At 40.9% G+C, this 23,155-nt stretch overlaps 1 protein-coding gene across 6 annotated transcripts in view; it reads right to left on the bottom strand.

The window, feature by feature from the left end:
• Window positions 1-7,066: 7,066 nt before the first annotated feature.
• The window catches only part of NCOA2 (nuclear receptor coactivator 2), a 191,785-nt gene continuing 175,696 nt past the window's right edge, over window positions 7,067-23,155 (bottom strand). For 5 of the 6 annotated variants that reach the window (XM_018568529.1, XM_018568528.1, XM_018568526.1 and 2 more), the window contains 7 exons: window positions 22,689-22,967; window positions 20,767-20,856; window positions 19,371-19,830; window positions 16,041-16,215; window positions 14,765-14,963; window positions 12,594-12,683; window positions 7,067-7,404 (listed from right to left, as the gene is read on the bottom strand). In XM_018568529.1, coding sequence (XP_018424031.1) covers window positions 7,393-7,404; window positions 12,594-12,683; window positions 14,765-14,963; window positions 16,041-16,215; window positions 19,371-19,830; window positions 20,767-20,856; window positions 22,689-22,967 — 1,305 coding nt within the window. In that variant the 3' untranslated portion in view covers window positions 7,067-7,392. The remainder of the gene's footprint in view (window positions 7,405-12,593; window positions 12,684-14,764; window positions 14,964-16,040; window positions 16,216-19,370; window positions 19,831-20,766; window positions 20,857-22,688; window positions 22,968-23,155) is intronic. The other variant, XM_018568532.1, reaches the window with a different exon arrangement.

The raw sequence follows: 23,155 nt of genomic DNA on the forward strand, positions 1-23,155 counted from the left end.
TCACCACCCGCCCACATCCACGATCGGCACAGGGAGAAGTAAGGAGGAGCAGGTGTGGGGGGGATGACAGCCGCCGACAGACAGGCCCGATCTCAGAAACAAGTTGCTGGAAGACTGCTCAGGTAAGCCTGCACTTTCCCCCACATGGTGCTCTATAATGTATTGCTGGGATAGTGGGATTTGTATTCCTCTATAGCTGATGGTACATTGTGCTGTATATTATACCATCAGCTATAGAGGACTACAAATCCCAGCAATAGTACATTATACAGCGCAATGCAGAATACCGCCAGCTATAATGTACTATTGCTGGGATTTGTTGTATTCCTATATAGCTGGTGGTATTCTGCATTGCGCTTGTAGGCAAATTAGCTATAACAGCAATAATACATGATAGAGCGCAATGCGGAATACCATCAGCTATAGAGGACTACAAATCCCAGCAATAGTACATTATACAGCGCAATGCAGAATACCGCCAGCTATAATGTACTATTGCTGGGATTTGTTGTATTCCTATATAGCTGGTGGTATTCTGCATTGTGCTGTATAATATATTATTGCTGGGATTTGTAGTCCTCTATAGCCGGTGCCATTCTGCATTCATTGCTGTATAATTTTACACTTTCCATTTCACTATATTGCACACCACACTTTTTTTTCCCTTTTTTACTTCCACCGCTCCAAGCTTGCTCCTGTGATGGACTGCAATCTCAATACAAACTAGTAGTCCATCACTGGAGCCATTTTTAAAATGTATTTTAACCGATTAATCGAACTTAATAATCGGCTAACTAATCGATTTTGAAAATAATCGTTAGCTGCAGCTCTAGCTGGCAGTCACAAGGATTTATGGAACAGAGCAACCAGCTGGGCAAAATGAATGACGGGCTGGCAATCAGAGCCTACATGTCCTTTTGATTGTATCTGTAAAATATCCACATTGAGCAGGCGTGTGCCACATACACTGAGTGGCCACATTATTATGACCACCTGACATTTGTAGGCAAATTAGCTATAATTTTGCGCTGAAGTTGCTCGAGGGCCAGACCATTATAAATAGGGAAGCAGGTTGTTTACCACGACAGTAGAAGTGATTTGTTTCTGAAGATATGGGTAAGCAACGCGATCTAACAGCCTTTGAACGTGGGATGATTGTTGGCGCTCGCGCCATGGAGCGAGTATCAGCAAAACAGCAGAATTCGTTAAATGTTCAAGAGCAGCTGTTGTTAAAGTGTTTAAAGACTGGACTGTCAGCCGCAAATCTGGGTCTGAACGTGCGAATTGTGGCCGTCAGCGACTAGGCAATGTTAGAGCAGAACGGAGAGTGGCAAGACTGGTACAAGACAACAGAAGGGCAACAGTGCAGTGTCAGATTCCTCGCATCACCTTTCAACATCTCGTGGAGTCACGAGGCGGACCAACGAAGTACAGATGGGGTGGTCATAATAATCTGGCCACTCAGTGTATAAACCACCGTTTGTTCTGCACATTAAAAGATGACAACACACACACACACGGCATAAAACCAAAAGGCATTAAAATTTATTAATTGATGCAATAACAATTCTTTATTTACATGAGCATTATTTGACATCAAATAAGCAAATAAGCATCAGCAAAGCAATATTAACTTGCATAAGTGTATTTAAAATCTTTCTAAATAGATCTACCTTTGCATAAACTGCTCGCACTATAGAAATACAGACATCAATGCAGGTGAGACAAGGAGCTTTTACCAGGAAACTCTATTATGGAAGGGGGGAAAGAAAAGTCAAAACCTGCAATACTGTACGCTTTCTCCTGAAGAACCATATTTTATATATTGCTTTATTTTTTTTGTTTTTTTACCCTTGTATAATTTTATTCAATGTAAATGCACGCACTCACACACACTATTCTCTGTAGATGAGTTGAACTGTACAAATAAAATTCACAACCAATGGGAAAACAAGAGGGAGGGTTAAAATGATTCTGGATAGAGGTCCACAACGGCCAATGAAACCATGGCGTGATAAGGAGCCGCTGATCCAAAATGTACACAATACACTATACAAATATTATACAACAAACGGCTACGTAGGAATATACAAGACGTAAAAACAGATCTAAGGCATTATGCTAGTTTCATTAGCATTTTGAGGTTCTTGCACATAGCTTGAATTTTCACCTGTAGTAAGAAACCTAGAAGGATTTTAGTCTCCAAAAGTAACTGGGAAGAGGAGAGAAAACACACTGAAAACAACTACTGGACACTTTGTCAGCACCGATCAAGCCCCACCAGAACAGTGACTGGTTTAGAATTTAGCAATGTGATCGGGGTGCCCCGATGCTGACAGGGCGGCCGCTGTAGCCAGTTACACTAAATGTTCCGCAGACACTGCTGTTTTTATTTATTTATGCAGCAATCTGCTACAAACGCTACAAAAATCTATTCACACAGTTAATGGCTTTCGTTGAGTTTTAAAACTGATTGTATCTTTGGGATCTGTAGAGTGGAGCTTTGCCACTATTTCGACATGTCATGTCAAACTTATTAAATAAAATATGAATCCATGAGTATGATGGAAATGGTAAAAACAGCACAGGTAAGGCTGTTACAGGGACTGAAAGGAAGGGGAGCAATACCATGGGACAAGCCAGCCAATCCTGAATAATCTATCAGCAATTCTTACATCAGTTGTTTGTTCACAGCTGCCATCTTAATGATTGGTAGTACTTTAGGTTAATGGCTACACACTCTATGTGGTGTAGGGCAGGTGTAAGCAGCCTGTAAGTACGATTGTCTTGGATTTACAACTCCCATCATACTTTGGTGATTGTGTTAGGCAGTATTCACCAAATTGTTGTTGGGGTTTATAGCCCAAGTTTTAATTAGCATAATACATTCCAGATGCATGAAAACAAAAAAGGTATTCAGAGTCTTACAGTTTTTTTCAGCCACAGCATGACTAGAAAAGCCTATCCTTGTATCAGCAGCCTCAGAAAGGGGCACGTGCTCTCTGTGGGGAAGCAGTTATCTTTTTGCAGAGGTCCTACATGCCCCCTGTTGAGCCAGAGCTCTCCGATCAGCGAGGAGCATGAGCTTTGTTGATTGCAGTTATATGTCTGACTAAGTAGGATGCATGTCAAACCTCTGCAGAGAGGCCACTGCTTCCACACTGAGAACAAGAGCCCCACTTCTGCAGCTGCTAGCAGGGGGTAGGTTTCTCTATGCAGACTGTGGCTGCTTTATAAAGAAGAAACTGTGAGACTGAATACCTTGAAGTATAAGGATATTGTATACTGTGCTTCCTTTACATTAATTAGAAGTAGGGTTCCAGGTAACTGGGCAAATACATCACTAGATAAGGTCAATATGAACAAAACAGTTTAACACATTTCAAAGCAAGCACAAATCACACAAATGATATGTATGGAATAGAGGAGCTAGTATACAAGATAACCGAGTGAGAGCCTTGAAGCCGAAATAGTATTTGGAGGCTGGGAAGAGACCTGATGGAAACAATTCTCTTGGCTATGAGGTAACTTCTTCATACACAGATTTCTTTAACCAACTGCCATGATGTGTACAAGGCATCATAGGCTGCTGCTCTTTGTCTGCCAGCGTTTCCTGCCAATCAAGTCACAGTAAAGGAAAAAATATCCGTTGGTATAGGGTAACATATTTCTCCCTCCCGTTCCCCATCCCAAAATTCAGCACCCTGTGTCCAAGTGCCAAGCACAACTGCTGCCAAATGGGTCTAAAGAAGGCCGCTTTGCAGACTCAAATCAAACAGAAGAATTGCAGGACTCTTCAGGGACAGATCGAGGGGTGGGGAAAGGCTGGCAAGGTGGGAACAGGTGTCTGCTTATGCCCTCTACACAGCCTGGAAATTAAAGTGAACCTGTACTTTCTGCCCACAGTAGGCAAAGTAATGTTCACTTTATAGAGCAGACCCAACAAGCATCCTTTAATTGCATTGGTCGAGTCCTCCAGAAACTCCTTGATGGTTTTAGACTTTACAAATTGGAAAACAAAGGAAGTGGTGCGACATTGGAGAAGAAACCCGAGGCAACTTGGCCTCATCCAAGCAATCTTGACATGTGTCTCTAGGACACTTCTTGGTTTTTGTACCAGCCTATAATAATACAGATACATTTTCACTCCCTTTAATAAGTCAACCCCTTGTTTTTACTAGATGGAAGATTTAGCAGAACCACATTTTCCAAAACACGAGCAGGATGTCAGCACTACGAGGGCCACAAATACTACCAGAAACCAAGTCAATATTTGCAGGGTATGTGTGAAGAGAAGAAGGTTCCCTAGTCCAGCATGTTCATGGGAGGGCCAATTGATGGTTTACATGTTATGTTGTGGCAAGCATACAAAGGAAGATCACCTTGATTCACTGGCAGGCTCTCTACATACAAAACACTTCCTCAGCCCTCTAGTTATGTATGCTACTGCAGAAAAGCGTCCCTACAAACCCTTGTCACATTATGAGGTAACCTCAGGAACGTTACAAAACACCCACCAAACAGAATGCTACCTTCATATCAAGCGGAGATCAGAACAAGGCAGACGGTACAATGTCCATATACACTGCAGACAAGATACGTGATTGTATGCCCAGCTTTTATGGTTCTCACCAAGTGACACTCCAGTACCCTAAAAGAAGCCTTCACATAAAGCTGTCAAACTAGATTTCAGAATAGCCATACGAGAGCCGTCTACCATTGCCGACTAATATTTTAAAGTGCAAAATCCAGGGCAGTCATTGTTATCCATCCCTTTCATTTTAAGTCTTTGAGCAGGAAGAAGCATATGCATGTCAGGCCTTCTGACGCTTCCTTTGCTGTATTTGATCAGTGAAGAGATTGCTAGCCCTGGAGCAGGCACCTCTACAAACAAGTCAGCAACAGCAGCTCTCACATTTTAACCTGAGAGGTTCTTCCTTGTAAAAAGCCCATGAAGACGGCTGCTTGGAGGCCATTGGTCAGCTTTCTTACCTATGCAAAGCAAAACAAAGATTCTGTATCTGCCTTCCGCTCTGGAAGTCACAAAGTTAACATACCAGTATAAGAATCCCTGCTTTAGCTTTTGACTTTAGTTTCCAAATCTCATTGAACTCTGCTGAAAACAACTGTGACTTTTTATACAATAAAGATCCTTATCCTGGTGTTTGTAGCTTTGTGAACTGAGCCTAGATTGTATGTCCTATTGGCTTGTACACTTCCTGCTTTCAGACATCTGTGTTACACGAAAATAAGCGATTGAGGATGAAAGATCTTAATCAAAACTAAATGTCACTCGCTCACGTATAGCAGCCAGCACGCAGAGTTTGTAACCCTGCTCTCTGCACCTGAGGGATACCTGTCTGATGTATATAATGTTCATGATGCCAGATAAAGCAATGCAAATAGCACCAAGAACCACAAAGTGCAGTAAACACATTTCAGCTTACTTTCTTCTAACCGGTGAAAGATGAATGGTCATTGGCTGCTACATGTTACTGCACCTCACTTAGTGCTCAAGAATCTCCATGTTGGTGATGACTGTTTGTTATAAACTGATCTAGAGAGAAGTCTGGTTTCTTTAGCAGAAGACACGACTTTACTTCTGATAAACCCCTAATCCTCTTCCCTTTTATGATGTTCACATTATCAACAAGGGGACATTAATGAAAATCAAGAGACCAAAACAGAGGGGCGTTGTCCCTTAACAGCCCATAGAATGCGTCTCCCTAAATGTTTTGTGAATATAACAGAATGTGACTAGTTTCTCTGGAACAATGCAGAATTTTCAAAACCCCAGTTTTGGTAGATGCATGATACGCCCCCAATAGAAGCAGCTCTGAAAAACGGCTGTCTGTAAAGCCAAAAGTAGCGGGGTACTTGTAAAAAGGACAATGTTCATTCCAATGCTCTAGAATTAAGAAACAATATAAAAATTCTTGATGTGTTGAACACTGGCACACTGCAGAAAACACAGTTCTAAGCAGGGCACAGGGGGTATATATACACGGAGTAAAGCCTACAAACTAGATCTATCAAAGGCATTGTGACAACTAATGACACTTAGCGGCCACTGTCAAGAAATTACCTATTTAATACTGAAGTACCTTTAAAGTTTAAATCGACAACAATTTGTGGTTTGTTTTTTTTTTTAACGTTTTATACAAAACAAAAAGATTACAGATAAAACCTCTTTCAACTTAAATTATTGCTTGTTTACACAGAAGCCATTTTAAATGTACCATAAAAAATCCACCCTGTCAAAGGAAAATTAAACCTGAAGAATTCGTAAAGTTGGACTTAATAAAGAATCGGCCCGAGTAAATAGTTCATAACAACGATAGAGAAATCCAAAACATACAAAGGGAGAGAGCTTGCTCTATTACGAGACCCTTTCTGAACCCCTCCATGGCTTCACACTTTTGATTTTACGATTGGTAGGAGTGGCATTGTGGTCAGTGACTAGAAGTGACCTACTTGTTCATTAAGAGACTCAGGAAAAAGAAAAAAAGGTGGACTAGCAAAGAAAGTGTAAAATGATACGCACCCCAGAATGTCCATTTAAAAGGCTCACATTCAGCTACAGGTAATAGTAATGCACTGCAAAGCCATGAAGGAAGCAGCAAAAGGCTGCTTCACAAATTATATATATGAATATTTTTCGTTAGAAAACATTAAACACTCCCTTCTATGACTGAGAAGCCTCAGGTGACAGGCGTGCTACTGCCTACTTAAAATGTATTCTATGTACCACCTAAATTTTGTGTATGCTCGGTAAATTAATCCACAGTGCCTTTCATTCTGACACACATTGTTGTGATGTGATTTAGTATCAAGCTGGCTTTCAACCCTAAATTCATGACTTCCCGCCCCAATAAAAAAAATGACATGTTTTGGAGAACAAGAGGAGAAAAAAAAAAAGCCTTCATGTGGTAGCAAAAGTATCTCCAGGGCTAAACGCCCAAGAAAAATGAGGTTAGAGACCAGTGTCAGTGTCAAAAACTTGAGGAAAAAAAAAGTGAAACTGGGGAGGAAGGAAATAAAATAAAAAAGAAAGCGCATAGTTTTCCTTAAATACATACAATTAAATACATTCATTTGAGAAAGTCCAAAGAAATTCGCCTGTCCATAATGACTCCACAGAAGGTATCTAAGTTGCACTAAGGTGAATGCAGTGAACAGACCGGCCGCCTGTCTATATTCTGGTTCCGCATTGCCTGTGGGAGGGGCTGCACGACGGACAACACAGTTTCAGCTTTTCAACCTAGAGGCAGAGGAGGTCACCTTGACGAGGGGCTGCTAAGCTGGCTTCTGGCACCAGTCTATAAACACGACCACAGAGAGCTTCCCACTGGTCAGTGGAAAAACACAAAAACACCCTCAAAGTCTTCTGGGTCAGCAGTATTTCTGAAAAACAGAAAATGATATTTAAATAAATACATTGCAAATATTAAAGTGGAACTCTAGCAACAATTGTTTTAAACAGAATGGAGGAAGATGTCCCCCTAACTTTAAAGGGATGACAGTAAGTGAAAGGAAAGCTCACTAAAGTAAGGGGAAACATCTACTATGACAACTATCTTCAGAACAGGCATCCCCAATGGAAGATTTCTTCTCAACATTTGTTCCAGTGACAAATACTCTGGGTAATGTCCAATATTAAATGACATAAAACGACAGCTATGGTTGGGTCTGGGTGGTAGCCAAGTGCTCAGATCATTTAGGAGTTGAGGGGAGCATCCCTTGACCAACCACATTTCCAATATCAGAGCAGAAACCTCCTGGCCTGGAAAGATGTCTGCAGCCAAAACAGGAGACCATTATCAGCTGAGAGTCTGAACCAGGTCATATGAGAACAACTATAATTATGACAGACCATCGAAATGCTTTGGAGTCCAGCAGCAGAGGGGACGCCGTGCTGCCCAACTTAAAAATGAATCCAGGCACCAACAGCACCTGGAAAACATTTAAATTTGATGAAGGGAATATATCAAAACTGGAGCAGACAAAATCTGGAGCGGCTGTGCATGAGAACCAATCAGCTTCTCTCTTTCATTTTGAAAGCTTAACTGAACAAGCTGAAGATAGAAGCGGATTGGTTACTATGAGCAAGTGCTCCAGTTGTGGTAAATCCCCCTCTATGTATATTATTTAGATAACATCTACCCAGTGCAGTTATTATCCTGTGTTTCTAGTTACTGCCTTAGAACAGGAAAGGTTTCAGCTTTAGGGAAAAACATTGTTTTTTGATGTGATGTGAACGTGATCAGCTCAACATAAAAAAATGTCATGTGTTAAAAATCTTGGCTCAGCTATAGATGGTATTTAGAATTACAAATATATAAACAGGCAACTATATTTTTAAGCAGGCTGCAAATCCTGTACAAAGGTTGTGCCTGCTAATGTCCATACAAAGATAATCTTCCTGTTCAGCCAAATCTAATATCAATGAGGCCCCATCAGAGAGTTTTAAAGACTGCTCAAGGAGTGATGTGCTTGGAGAGATTAGAAAACCTCGTCTGATCCCCTCTTCTCCCAAGACCTTGCCCATATGACAACGAATTTAAAGGGAATCATTCGTGCAGTAAACACATGTCTGGGGAAAAAGTGGAATCCAATTAAAAATGAATCCATTCATCTGCAAATATTACTGCTCTGCCAGACTGAGTTGTAAACATAATTTATGAAGGATGCATGACCCTATGCTGAGAAGATTGCCTTTTAAAACAGAGGGTCAACTGTAGCAATGTTTTATTGTCCAAAATTAAAGTTTTAACTAAGCGAGGGCTAATGGGGGTCCTGATCAATTATTTATTGTATTTTAGTTGTGACACAGATGAGTATTAAAAATTAAAGCCAAAACCACGTGAAGTAAGAATGGGGGGGAGGGGACAAGAAAATTAAACTGTCCCTTTCGAAAAAAATTAAATTTGTGGTCATTAAATATTTAAAATTGAGGCAAATAAAAAGTTACGAGTCTCGTAAAACCCTGTATGACAGGGAGCCTTAAGTACAAATGACACAATCAATACTGTGGTGATGTGTTTAAGCTAAAATTGGAAAACAAAAATATCAAAAAACTGCACATTACAATTGGGCTGGCAACTCCGGTACTCTTCTAAATCCAAAACTTAGAGGTCTATTTATAAAGGTTTTCACACAGTATTCACCCAAGATTAACACATTTTCTTATTCCATTAGATAGTGTCAAACATTTATACATAGACGCTTTTCTGTTTTTACTGCTTCAGGCAGGGCTGATAACAGTGCTAGGGATGTCTGTGCAGCAGAGGCAGTGTTGTCAGCCAACTACATGACATTAAACCACTGGATTATAAATTTGCCGCATATTTGAAGAGGACATAAGATACATGGTGAAATTTGTGTTTATTTGATAGATCTACTGATTTTTTGTTTTAATTATTGTCATATGGGCAGGACTTAAAGGGTTAGATTACCTTTTCACAAAAAAATGGGAGCAGGAAGGGGAAGTGGGCGGTTGGGGATCTATGTAACTAAAGAGGGTGTTTTTTGTAAAATAAAAAACAAAAAAGTCAGCTAACCCTTTAAAAAATGACTGCCAGACTTCTCTAACTGCACTGCTTCTCTGCCAAAAGTAGGTTGGGCTGCAGTAGGTGTCAGAGAGAATTTCAGCTTGAGCTACTGACTTCTGTAAATAGGAGGTAAGGCAAGTCTGCCAAACATGGAAAGGGAATCTGAATTCTGAAGCCTATTAAGGGACACAGGAATGTAGTAAATCTTAGACACTTGGGTTACACTGGCAGCTTTAGGAGGTTTGGACACTGGGAAGCCAAGAAATGTTAAGCCAGACCCCGTATAACCCCACCGCCAAGCCTCAGGTTTTGTGAGCAAGCAGTACATAAGGCCAACAATGAGGGGCAGGACCTGCGTCCATCAATGAACATAAAAAAAAAAAAAATTTTTCTTTATAATCCATTGAGGCACATGGAAGTGCATTAAATCTTACACATTTGGAACATCCAAAAGTAGGACAACTGGGGGGTGGGGCAAGCCATCGAAAGGAATGCCAATGTCTAAATGAAGGCTAGAAAAAAAAATTTGAAAGCAAAAAGACCCTAAAGGATCAACCTGGTGCTCCAGATCAGGACAGGTAATCCCCAACGCTACTGAGGAACTGCTACCTGAAAGAATGGTGAATCTCAACTAATGGTGTGCTGGGCAGGCTAAGCGAGTCCTCACAGACTGGGTCACACGAGGCTGTGCCATGGCTCTGGACCTGGAGAGTTCTTTGTGGCCGACACACTACATAAAGGTCTGGAAAGTGCCACAATGCAGAACTCAGTGTCAAAAGGTCACATTTTTGAAAATTCCTCTACATTCTAGGCAAGTCCTCCATCTTTTAGTGCAGAGGGATCCAGATAAGGTTTCCAAACACCAATCTACTTCAGGCTGAGTGGCCTCACTCACAAAGTGTCTCTTCAGAGACTGGGTCACACCAGAGGGCTGTTCCATGCAAAGCGCTCTGTGGCTAACACAGTGGTCTGGAAAGCACCATACAGCAGAGCCCTGTGTCACATTCCAGGCTAATCTCGCAATTTTCTGGATTTCATCTCTAAAGCTGTTGCTATGGATACACCAAACTGGATAGCCGCTGGGTAGAGACAAGCTCAAACAGTGCTTCTCAAAAGGTTGATCACGGACACCAAAGAACAATATATCTACAAAATTATACTTAGAATTTTTCGCAGCAGAGCTGGGGAAAAAAAAGCATCGAACCTCCGAGGACAATGACAAAAACGGAGACAAGGTGCTAGGAGGCGGGGGTTACACGGAGACTGGCTTAAAGTTTATTTTGCTGCCAGTGTCCAAACCTCCTGAAGGAGGAAGAAACCCAAATGTCCAAGAATTACTAAATGTCTAAGTCCCTCAAGGACCATAAAGAAACATTTTTATTTGTATTTTTACATTTTAATTATAATATATGTGCAAACCAGCATACATTTCCTTTGAAAATAATCGCCCTATGCTCTATGACGAAGGAGGATTCCAAGAGTTAACCTATAATAAGAACTCAAGTGCATGTCTGCAAAATGGATCCCTTCAAAAGCACGAGTGTTGGATGTGATGCTGCAAAGCCATATAGAGAAAGTTAAGTGCTATGAGCTCAAGTTTAAAGTTTGTGTAAAGTCATCTTGGCACCATTATTCTTCCCATAGACAGGCACATAACTGCAACACATTTAATTATTCATGGAACTATTGCAGTAAGTAGAATGCAATTAAAAGCGGGGAAAGAAAACCTAAGACAATTTTCCAGTTAATGTTATATGTAAACAAGTAGAGGAGACATGAATCAAACATTCATTGTCACCGGGAGAAACCTACATTACCACCCCTCAGTAAAACCGTCCATGAAAGTTGACCCATAAACAGGATTTATAGACAGCAAATAAACAGCTGCTTACATAATGGAACCCAATAGGCAGCATAGGAAAATACTTTGGAGGCTCTGACAGAACACTGCAAGATACATACTGTATGGCAGAGCATTACAGTGCAACTCTAACCAAGTTTAAATTTTGGATACATTGAGGTAAGGTTAGGAACGGTCCAATTTTTAATCAGAAAAGGAAATGGATCACCATAATCCGGGCTGCAGCATCGTTTCTTGTTCATTAACAGTAGCAGCAGGGGTCACCTCTGACCTGTTTTGTGATAAAACAAGTCAGAGGTGCCTCTTCTGCTGCTTAATAAACAATAAAAGCTGCTGTAGCGCAGAGTACAATAATTGATTTCCTTTTCTGACAGATCTGTGGAGTGCAATGAGCCAGACCATCAAGAAAGTGTTTCGCAGGGGGGAAGCCTGTGATAAGCCACTCACCTTAAGCGATCAAACTATTATATATATATCAATCTATACATCTTCTAATGGAACTTAGAATTTTATTGTTTTCTGTGTCCCACCTGTGGAGGTTTACCCCCAGTTTCTGTCTCACTTTACAAGACAGAAAACAATTCTTCTCAAAGCGAGGGGACAACTGGGGCGAAGGTGGGAAGTGAGGGTCAACGCTACCAACTTGGTGATGCAAGGTTTGAGGAATGCAGAGAAAGAGCAAAGTTTCCCACAGTGCGTTATAGGAGGTAGAAGGGGTGAAGCAGAGTTGTGAGACACCAAGCTACACAGGGGAGATGGAGGTACAGAAGGAACCAATAGATGTGAGTATACGTGACATGCAGCTACAGCAGGAATAAGAATGTGAGTGGGCTATGAGAAATAAAAGTATGATAGGGAAAAGGAGCTGAAGGTGTGAAAGGGGAGCTGGAGAAATAGAGTAACAGTATAAAAGGAGAAAGAAGTTAAAGTGACAGTCTGCAACTATAACAAAAGAATGAGAGGGAGTAGGTGGAAATGCACATGGCTGATTCAGAATTGGATGGTGAAGTCATGCGTGTGCGAGGGTGTAGCTAAAGGCAAACAGAGGTAGGTGACATGTAGAGGTGCTGTCAGCAATCCAGCAGAAATCCCAGCGGGTGGTCTGTATGTAACTTTAGGGTCCAGCCCACCTTCACACTACATTGGGAACAATAGGCATAGAAAGACACACTGTCCCTTACCCGTGATGCATCTCCTTCCTGTTTAATCATATCCATCCCAGGTAGTTGGTTTGGAAAGAGACTGCCTCTTTGCAGAGTCTGGTCATTAACCTGGAAAAGCAAAGAACAGCTTTCTATTAACAGTGTGTGAAATGAGAAAAATTTACTCCATCTGACAGACTTCATATCAGTATTCCACAGAAAAGCAGCAGGGTAATGTCTGTGTTGGGCTAGTAAATAATGGCTAGTGGCACAGATCCCAGCCTCAATATTCCTCTGAACTTCAATGCCCTACTGGCACTGCAGTCAGTGTCAGAGGAAGTCAATGCGCTCCATCCCCATACAGTCCAGGCAGTTGGAGGAGCCATTTCTCCTTCATGAACTGTACACATGCATAGCTAAAGTCTGGCAGCACATAGGCTGCATACTTTCGGCCCACTTTGTTTTTTTATAGAATTAAAACACACAATTATCTTTGTAGAAATGTACATGTCTGGTTAAGACTAGAAGGCAAACTCAAATGATTAGGTATAAAGAGCAGAAATCCACAGCAACCAACCAGAATACAGCTTTTCCTGCAATTACTACACTAAAGTGACAATAGATTGCTTACATTGGGGTTGATTTACTAAATAAGCAAAAAAAAGTTCACTTTGTAAAGTCGTGTGTACTTTGAATACCCATGTACATGAAAAATGACAGGATTTCTGCTTATGCATGATTGGATGTTGTACTACATATGCACAGGGATACCGCACTTTGCTGTATCTTATTACATCTGACAAAAAGCCATATAGTTCAGTACAAGCATTGCTACTGTCTACAGGCCAACTTAAAGTGGTTTTTTGGTCTTTAAAACGTTGCTCGATTACATGGAGACCTTAGTGGCAGTCTAATGCATGTCACAACAGATCTGTTCATCCGATACGTTTCATTAAAGGATCAGCCCATCCAAAACGGATATTTCAGTGACAGACAGAAACTGATGTGCTTTCTATCTCTTAGAAACTCCATGGTGTGATCTGCGCAAAGGAGAGAAAGCCTCTCAGTGAAGTAGATCCATTGTAGTGGAATAAGGCTGGATCTCGGGTTTAACCTACCTGAACTATTAGGTAAAGTGGAACTAAAGGATATTTAATTGCTGGCAGATAGGCTTTTATTGCAAACAAGGAATACAGAGTCTCTTGAACTAAAATTACTTTTCTGTCAGCAATTTTCATCGGATTGTAAACTGAGCCACACATGTGCAGCTTAGTGTAAAATTTCAGCATAGTTAAAGTAATATTATATCCTCAGTGTGATACTGAACTTTCATTAAGGCTCCATCCAACTAGCATTAAATCGAGTGTTCATTTCTTATTCAGTTGCTATGATGCTCTTTCCTGTCTCCCTCCAATCAGCGCTTCCATGAACGTCCGGTTGTGGAGCATGCCCTGAACCCACCAGAGATCTAAATCATTGGCACTACATGTCCCATGATTCTTTGTGCGTTGTCTGCACAGCCTATGTGTCAGCTGAATACAGCATAAGAACACAATACAACGGCTTGTACCGCTCATACGTTGGCTGAACACAGAGTGCCAGCAGCCCTACAATGCAAGCTTCGGCCGAAAACAGCACCAAAGTTCTGCCTGCACTGCCAGGTACTCAATCTCTTCTACTCTGCAGCTTGACACCCATGAACGTTCAGGGAATTTCTCAGTACAGAACACTACCTGTTCACTCACAAACAGAAGAAATAGTAAAACATGTTACTCATGTTTACCATCTGTTCTGTAACAAACAAACACCATAATACTCACTACTGAGAACATCCGTTCATGAACAGAACCCCACTGTCCTCCGCACCTGTACCAAGGACAATGAGGATTAGAGAATGCAGAAAGCGTGGAGGAGAGGGATCAGAAGGCACAGAGAGGGACACAGCAGAGCTTACAGTGCAGGTAGAGAGCCAGGGAGAAGATGGACGGGCAGCTGGCGGTGGTCAAACCTTTAGCCAATAGCTGCAATCACTGATCACAGCTTTGATTTATTCAACAGAGTCTGGGGGACACTTTTGTTTTAAGCTCATGGTCGCTGAAATGACCATGAGCCTAGAGCAGAAGGTAGAAGGCAGACAACCTGGCCAGCTATCAGATAACATTTATTAAACACAAGACAATGTATTATGGGAAAAGGAGTGGGGGGCTCACCTGCTCTGGACCCATAGAGGACAGCCCTGATGTAGGCACGGAGGTCACTGAGGTCATGTTGATCTGCCCAGTCATCTGGTTCATGGTGTTCATATTACTTGTATTGGGTGTCATAGACACATTGATGTTCATATTGTTGTTAAACATGCCAGTGCCAGCTTGCTGCGCAAAGTGTGGAGGTGAAGGTTGTGAAAACATGCTAAAAAAGAAGATATTAATAGGTCAGGTATTTGAAAAACCTGTTAAAACAGTATCGTAATCTTGGACTGCTCTCCTGGTTAATATATCATTAATTTAGAACCCATACATCCACTGTATGTCTCACAAGGGTGGTACAAAGGCAGCAACCACTAACAAGGCACATGGCTACTAGGGCCCTATTTATTTTGATGCTCAATATGCTTATGCTGTGTAAGATTTCTGGATATGGCACATTTTATTAATAATCAGGGGCAATGGTGCACATTTTGCATCAATGAAAAGTTATCATTTAAAGTAGAACCTGCATCTGGTTTATTGCTCTCTGTCCCAGAAACATGAGGGGGAGTGAAAGGAAATTCCACCTTTGGGAGTTGTCACTGAAACAGGTGTCCCCATTAGAGGATTTCTACACACCTCCTGTTTTGACGTCAACCATCAAATTATGTACTTCCAATCACAAACTGTCATTACCACAAAAGGTGAGGGTGGATATTGGCAATAAAAACCTGGCAGAAGACCAAAAGCCTTCCCCCGTGATCCAAAAACAAAAATATTTCTGTATGAATTTCCACTAACACATTTCCAAGTTGGACAAATTCGACAGTACATTACGAAGTTATGCCCTATTGCTCCAAAAGGACCTTCTAATATATTTCCCTACCCAACTGTCACTTCCATGGCCAACGGCTATTTCCACCATACAAATATACATTCAACTGGGCCATATAAGATGGAAGCCAATTTCAAGTACCCTTGCATTTTTCTGCTTTGGGAGGAAAATGCTCAAACATTGGGAGAACACACAAAACTCCGTAGTATCCCCAATGGGAAATAACCACAGGAAAACAAAGCGTCAGATCTAACCACAGAGACACTTTTTGTTGTTGTTGTTAAATAAGATATGTATCATCTATAGAGAACTCGCTACACAGTGTGTGAATCATTAGACTGGTTACCAGACTGCTTTACATGAGTAATAAGCAGTTTCACAAAAATGATATCTCATGCCACATAAAGGTTTGCATGCAACCCTGGCCAAGCAGCCATGGTACTTATAAGGAAGCGCACGTATTACCTGTTCCCACCATTATTTGACTGCGTCCATCCATTCATGTCTGCTGACTGGTAGGCAGAGTTAGCCTGTGATTGCTGCATCATTGGACTTTGTGTATGAGCCATTCTGGGTGACATGATTGGACTTTGAGGGGTTGTTGCCCCAGTGAATCCGGGGTCTGACTGCTGGCTCATTCCTAAAGAACATATTCATTTAGAAATAAAGCTCACTTCAATTTGCATGCAGTATATCACATAGAAATTCATCTATCGTAAAGCAACCACTAATAGCAGCCAAATGAAAACAAAGATAGAAGCAAAGCAGAACCTAGAGGTAGAGAGATGTATCAATGCAATTCCAAAGTCAGACTAAGAGGGACTTATTCCTGTAGAGCAATAAACAATTTCTGTAAACCACCACCATGCTTTAGCTCATTTTAATACTGCTGGTGAAGGCCAACGCTTAAACAGGTATGTGCACCCTGTACTAGTAGTAAGCAAATCATTTAGAATAGCAGGAAAATATTCACATTTTACTGCCATGAAGAAGAAACACAAAAATGTACCACAGTTTAAGGCTGGAAAATGTTAAAGAGAAGCGTATCCTAGTACAGGGTGGAGGGTGCAGCCATCCTCAGCAAATATGTTGCAGAACAGCTGCTTTTCGTGAAGCTTCTCTGATTCTGTAACACACAAATGAAGGTGGACCTGTCATAGCGCAACAGATATACTGCTGCAAAGGTCAAGTGCAAATAAACACCGCTGAGTTTATTGTATTTAGTATAATTTTGAGGCATTTTTTTAACAAAATTGACAGGGCCACTGGGAACGGATATAACAGCCATCTCCACTATAAACATTTACTGTAAGATTCATTAAGCCCTCTTACAAGCAGGACCCTCCTACACCTCTTGTCTTGTATTATAAATGGTACGGTCTCCCTTTATTTAGTCAAGCACTGCACAAGCTGTTGGTGCTATACGAGTCCTGTATTATAATAACTCAGAAGGGAACAAGAATCTCACATGGAGGTACAGTCTGCATTGATACACTTTCCACCTTGGTGATGCTCTAAAGAGGCAGATACAAAGCAGCAATAAAACAGGTCATTGTTCAAAACAGGAATGGGTATGTTTGAAATGAATAAAAGGTGTTGTACATGTACAGAAACTCATATGGCAACCTTTCCTACTGAATGTAGTGAATGTCTGACATTTTATCATAATTCCGCTGACTTTAGGGATATCATTTTTCTCAGCACCCACACATTGAACATGCCACCCCTTTGCTGGCAGCTCGCAGATTAGCATTTCATTGACTGATGGCCATATTGTAAGGCAACATTAGGGCCACCATTTCACCATTATATCATACCGAAAAGCAAAGATGACAGGAGGTTACAACTAATGTCAACTATTGTGACCTGAAGCAATTATGTACGAGTATGGATGTGCGATACTTCCATATTATACTGTTGACCAGGCTGTGCCTTTATACTGAGTAGGCAGGTAAACAGATGTCAAAATAATATTAATGTTAATATATGTCCTTTATCTACTTTAACTTATCAGGATAGAGGGAAGAGAAAAAGACCCCCTATCATCCATGACCCCTATATAGCTGTCCTTTGTGATTGCATACAGGAGGCCCAAAGCCAGTAAGGATGTATACTTGGTTTACTTTAATTCTTTTATATTGGAAGCTGTACTAAAAATGCCACATACCAAACTCTTGCCTTTCATTTCACTGCCTTAATGGAATACTCCTGTATGGCTGAGTTACAGCTGTAGTAAGTGTGTAATGAATGAAGAATAACTTGGAAAGAGTAAAGAAATGTTCACATGACAATGCGTGTTGCTCAAGTGCCTATATATATTGCAACATTACAAATGAGAGCAATAATACTCCACTACAAACGAGTGGCACATTCACACCAGCAGAGAAAAGCACACAAGAACAGGCCAAGCCAGTACATGTATAGCACATGTAAGAGCATGGATATGAGGGAACATGTGATCTAATGAAAGAACAGGTAGATTCTCCACACCAGAAACACAGCTATAGCAGAGTTAAGCACTTCAGCTAGTTTAAGGTTTATAGGCTTGGCAAATTCAGTGTACTGGCCTACTATTTACAGGTTAAAACAAGTCAAGGAGATGTATTAGGTCAGTCAATGGATGTTAATGACATGTTAGTAGTCACATGCAGTTATTACAACATATTGTTTTTTTGTTTGTTTGTTTTTTTTATCAACCACATTGTACTTATAGGGATCAAGAGAACAATGAGATGTTTGGATTTTTTTTTATACTGGTGTTTTCACTCTTGTAAATGCAAAAATCAAAGATGCAAAGGCATCCACTGATGATGCAAAACTGAAGGAAATGTAAACAGAAGTTGCCATTGCAGGACTCTTCCTGAAGATGCTAATTGTCTAGGCTGTTATGCTGCCCTACTTGCTCCAATATTTTAAATCACGACGTGCAATAAGTTTGCAGATCAGGATAGTCAGAAGTTCGCATCTGAAACCTTGGCCTGGGTCAATGACTCAAAGAACTAAAGAAGGAATACAAGCCAGGACTAAGAATTTCAGAAGGTGAAGAATGTCAACCTCCCTCCTTTCAGGCTGGTTCAACGCCTACCAACAAGTATGTACACAAAACTTGCATAACCCAAACTTATGATAAGGAATATAAAAAGCTGTTTTTTAGAAAGATTTCCAGGAAAAGAAAACCTTGTTTGTAACTCCCCTTTGCCGTAACATATTGGATGCTCCCTTTTCCCCAGAGATTTTCCATGAATAGTTACAACTGCAGTGTCATCTGCTGATGAAATCTGGCATTGCAGTGCAACATTAAAATACACTTGGGCAGCTAATCATTACAACGTATTCCCCATAACTGAGCCCAGCAGCAGTCTTAAGACTATTAGATTTCTACACAAAAAAGAGGATTTTACAGGTAACATAAAATCCTATGGAAAGATTGTAGTTGAAATGAGGGCTTTTTTAACAGCAGACCTCATGCAAGTAACCTATAGGGTCCAAATTCTATTTGATCTCACTTTTTATCTACCCTACTAGTGACGCGATTGTCTATAAGTTGTGGGACATACCAGTATACTTTCATTTAGCACGTACAAGAGTGAAAAACTTTCACGCAATAATCGGCATAGACTGGTTTGTTGTTTGCCACCCAGTCACTTCCAAGAACTCGTCAAGCCTATGAAGACTGCTGACACCCCATCAGTAAAGTGGGGGTGGACTGCAATGTACTGCTTTGCAATAGGTTGCAGGCCTAGCGGCATTAAAGAAGTTAGAGCAAGACCTGCACTTAAAAGTGGAAGTTGGTACCTGAGCTGGCAAACTGGAAGGCATTGTGCTGAATTTGGGAATTCATGACAGGGCCATACTGTCCTCCCATACTCCCCATGATCCCTTGGTTAGCCAGATTCATCTGGGAGACATGCAAAGAGCTGTGAGAGAGCGACTGTGACCCAGGGCTGGGGGGCACTGGGGAGAAAGGGCTGGTGAAAGGTGGTGGGGATGGAATTCCAGTACCGTAGTTTGACGGGAAGGGGAACTGCTGTGCATTGGCTTGTGGTATCCTAGGGCTGCTTATTGATCCTGGCATTGCAGGAGAAGCCACCATATTGGGTGGCATTTGCAGTCCAGGTCCTCTCATCATCATGGCCCTGTGTTGCACTTGTTGCTGCTGCTGTTGCTGCTGTTGCTGCTGCAGTTGCCTTTGCCGTAAATGCTGACTCAAGATTTCCCTCTGCCTTTGGGCCAACATTTGGGCATTGATGGGTCCCTGTGAAGAAACAAAAGTTAGCAAATAATCTATTACAGAAACGTAATAATCATAAAATACAAGCTACTGAGCAGTGCACACTAAAATACAGACAAGTGAATCACCACCCTGAGCTGGTATCACAACTTTTACATTTTGTAAACATTATTGATCACACTCTTCCTTTGCAAATGCTTCCTAGACAAACAATTTTACTTATCATAGCTAAGGGGAAACATTTAACTTCATTAAAAGGGGACCTGTCAGTATCTTTGTGTTATGGAATTTATTCATGCACGCTTGCAATGTACAAACATTGAAAAAAATACGGAAAGGCACCTTCTAGTGGCAATATAAGCAGGTGATTTTTACCAACGATCCAAAAAGCATGCCTTCCTTTAACATATGGTTATGTTATGGTCATGTACCCTTATCCCTAAAATAAACCCTTTAACTTTAAATAGTTGTGCTAGGCTTAAGAAGAGCATCCTTAGCGAAGGACACCAACAATCTACTGCACAGATCACTCACTAGGACTGTTGCAGAAAGAAAGGCAAGCAAAATATTATAAATATATATTACACACACACACACACATATATATATATATATATATATATACACTATATATACATACATACATAGCTGAGGACATAAAGGCTATTATGCACACACTGGGATTTACATTATGTTATCTTTAAAGGCAGTAGATGCTGACCCAGAAATATGCCTGTACAAATAATGATCCATCCTTCTAAAGTCAAGGCGAGTACTACGTTCCAAGATGTATTACTATTATTAGTACTACTATTCGAAGATGTAATAAACACCTGTAAGGGTTACACCTACACATTCCAGAGCATACTTGTAGTTAACATGAACAAATCTGATGTTAGGTTCACTTTAATTTCCAAAGTCTACTTTACAGACAAAGTAACTGTAATTTGTAAAGTGTACCTGTTCTCTCATCTGAGCTGGCACCCCAGGCCTCATTGCTATGTTCATATTGGATACATTATTCATTGGATTCATTATAGGCTGTCGGTTCTGAAAAACAAAAACAGAGCATTGGGCGGCTTGAATTATGTTATAAAACCAGTTTGGAATTTAACAAATAACTTTATAGAATGGCAATGTAGTAATTAAAGGTTTATTTCAGGAGTTGGGATTTATGAACTTAATTATAACACATAACACAGATACACTGATCTAAAAGTGCCATGCAAAAAAACCCATTAAACATCATCATGAACGAACGAGTTACATTACCTGTAACAATTCTGCACAAAGTAATGCTAGAACGTCTGTCAAACTTTTATTATTATTTGTGCTGCATAGGGAGATTTTCATTTGTTTCCTGTCCCAGTAAGAGGGAAATCAGAGGGACAAGAAACAATGAAAATTCTCTGTGTTAGACAACACAAAAAAACAAAATGTTATACACTGGGGAAAGGTTAGAACCTCAGTTAGCTTTTTATTACTGTGTAAACCTTCCAGTCCTAGTGGTCCCTGTTCCCCTTCCTTTCATATCCTGGTGTCAAAGGGGTGTCAGTGACACAGTGTGAAGTGAAATCTTCCAGTAAAGTCACAGACAACTATTCATAAGAGAATTCTAATAATTTCCAGCTATTCAAACCTTCTCTACCATGCCAGCTTTACTAACTGAAATCAAACACTGAGACCCATTCACACAAGTGAGCGAGCACAGGTGGGAGGTGCAATTACTTAAATTTATTGAAAAATCCCAAAATGATGCTTCATTCAGTTCAAAGCAATGAAGCGCGCTGGTGTGAATTTGAATAGGACAGAACACAAATTGCTTTGTCTTTGCATAGGCAATGCGGCCCAGCACGGCTGGAATGAATAATCCATTACTTTGGTCCTTGCCTGAAGAAAGCAGACATGTTTTGGACTGCCAAAGTGGGTCTCGATCGGCAGCATGTCATTGGTCAGAGGAGGTGGCCCACTGTGCAAAACCTTCAGCATTACACTATATTCAACACACTGCTATTATTCTTGGCCCCTTTTAAAGTACATCATACTAGAAGAAATTTTCAGAGGGTGATGGGAATGTATAAAAAGTAATTTGGACTGAACGACTGGTGAAGCGAATGTATAGCTGTATCATACAGGTTTTCTTTATTTATCAGGATCAGTAGTTAAATAAAATATATACTGATTCACTATAGGTTTTTTGTTGTTGTATGAAATATTGGATGTGAAGGTTATGTTGTCTTATCTAACCAGCAGGTGGAGCTCCAGGATCCTTTCTTTGCTCTCTCCACTGAAAAAGTCTGTTCAGAGATCAGATACCAAGATGACATCTACATAGTAAGAGCAAAAACTTCAATCACTTATCAGAGATAAGGGATTGAACAAAGCTTCACAGAAACAGCCATGTCTGAAAGGGAGCTACTGCTGCTGTAACGAACCCATGGAGCTTTGGGAAAATGGTCATGTAATGAATGTTTTAGAGAGGACCACTGCTATCGATGTGTGAGCAAGTCTGATACGCTCGCTGCAAAGTCACTCCCCTAGAGTAAGGCAATCAGTAGGGAGTATGATCTTTGCCGATTCACAGCGATATCTGTGACCTGGCAGGAAGGCCATGTCGAACCACTACTCACACACAGACAGAAGCAGTCTTCTATGCAGCATGCTGCCGGGACCTGACGTTTGTATGCTGCCGTTTCAGGTGAAGATTGTCATCAGTGAATAAAGTGAGCACTTGAAAATCTAACTCTACTATTCTAAATACTGAAGTATACAGAGCAAGGCAACCAGCAGTTTTAGGTCATAAATGAATGTGCTCGTCACAGTTTCTTACTGACGGACGAAAGTATGTCATATAGCTAAGATGTAATCACAAAAGTGGATACCTGCTGTGCCTGGAGCCGATGCTGTAGTTGGAGCCTTAACTGGTTTGGCTGGTTCTGCACCATTCCAGTGGGCCTCATTGCAGGTCGTGTCTGCATGCGCAGCATACCATAGTTTGGACGCTGGCCCATAGGGTGGAAATTTGGATCAGGCATCTGAGCATAGCTGTTCTGAGGCATCTGCCCTTGAGCTGCATACACATGGTTATAGAGAGTTGCTTTTTGTTCCATCATCAGGTTTGATTCTTGACTGAGAAATGCCTCTGGATCAACAGCCTGACTCTGAGAAAAGAAAAGAGAAATACATGTTCTTAACTTGAACAGTGCAAAATAATACCATTGAAGCTGTACATTATAAATGATGCAATGACCAATGTAGAGGGAATTATTCTGTTGTTCAGCATCCCCCCCTACTCGGCCAGCCAGCAACTGAGCACTATTGTTCTCCCCTCCCTCTTCTGCTGGTCACT

This window comes from Nanorana parkeri, unplaced genomic scaffold (genome assembly GCF_000935625.1).
Source record: "Nanorana parkeri isolate BGI_ZX_2015 unplaced genomic scaffold, ASM93562v1 scaffold1202, whole genome shotgun sequence".
Taxonomy (NCBI): domain Eukaryota; kingdom Metazoa; phylum Chordata; class Amphibia; order Anura; family Dicroglossidae; genus Nanorana; species Nanorana parkeri.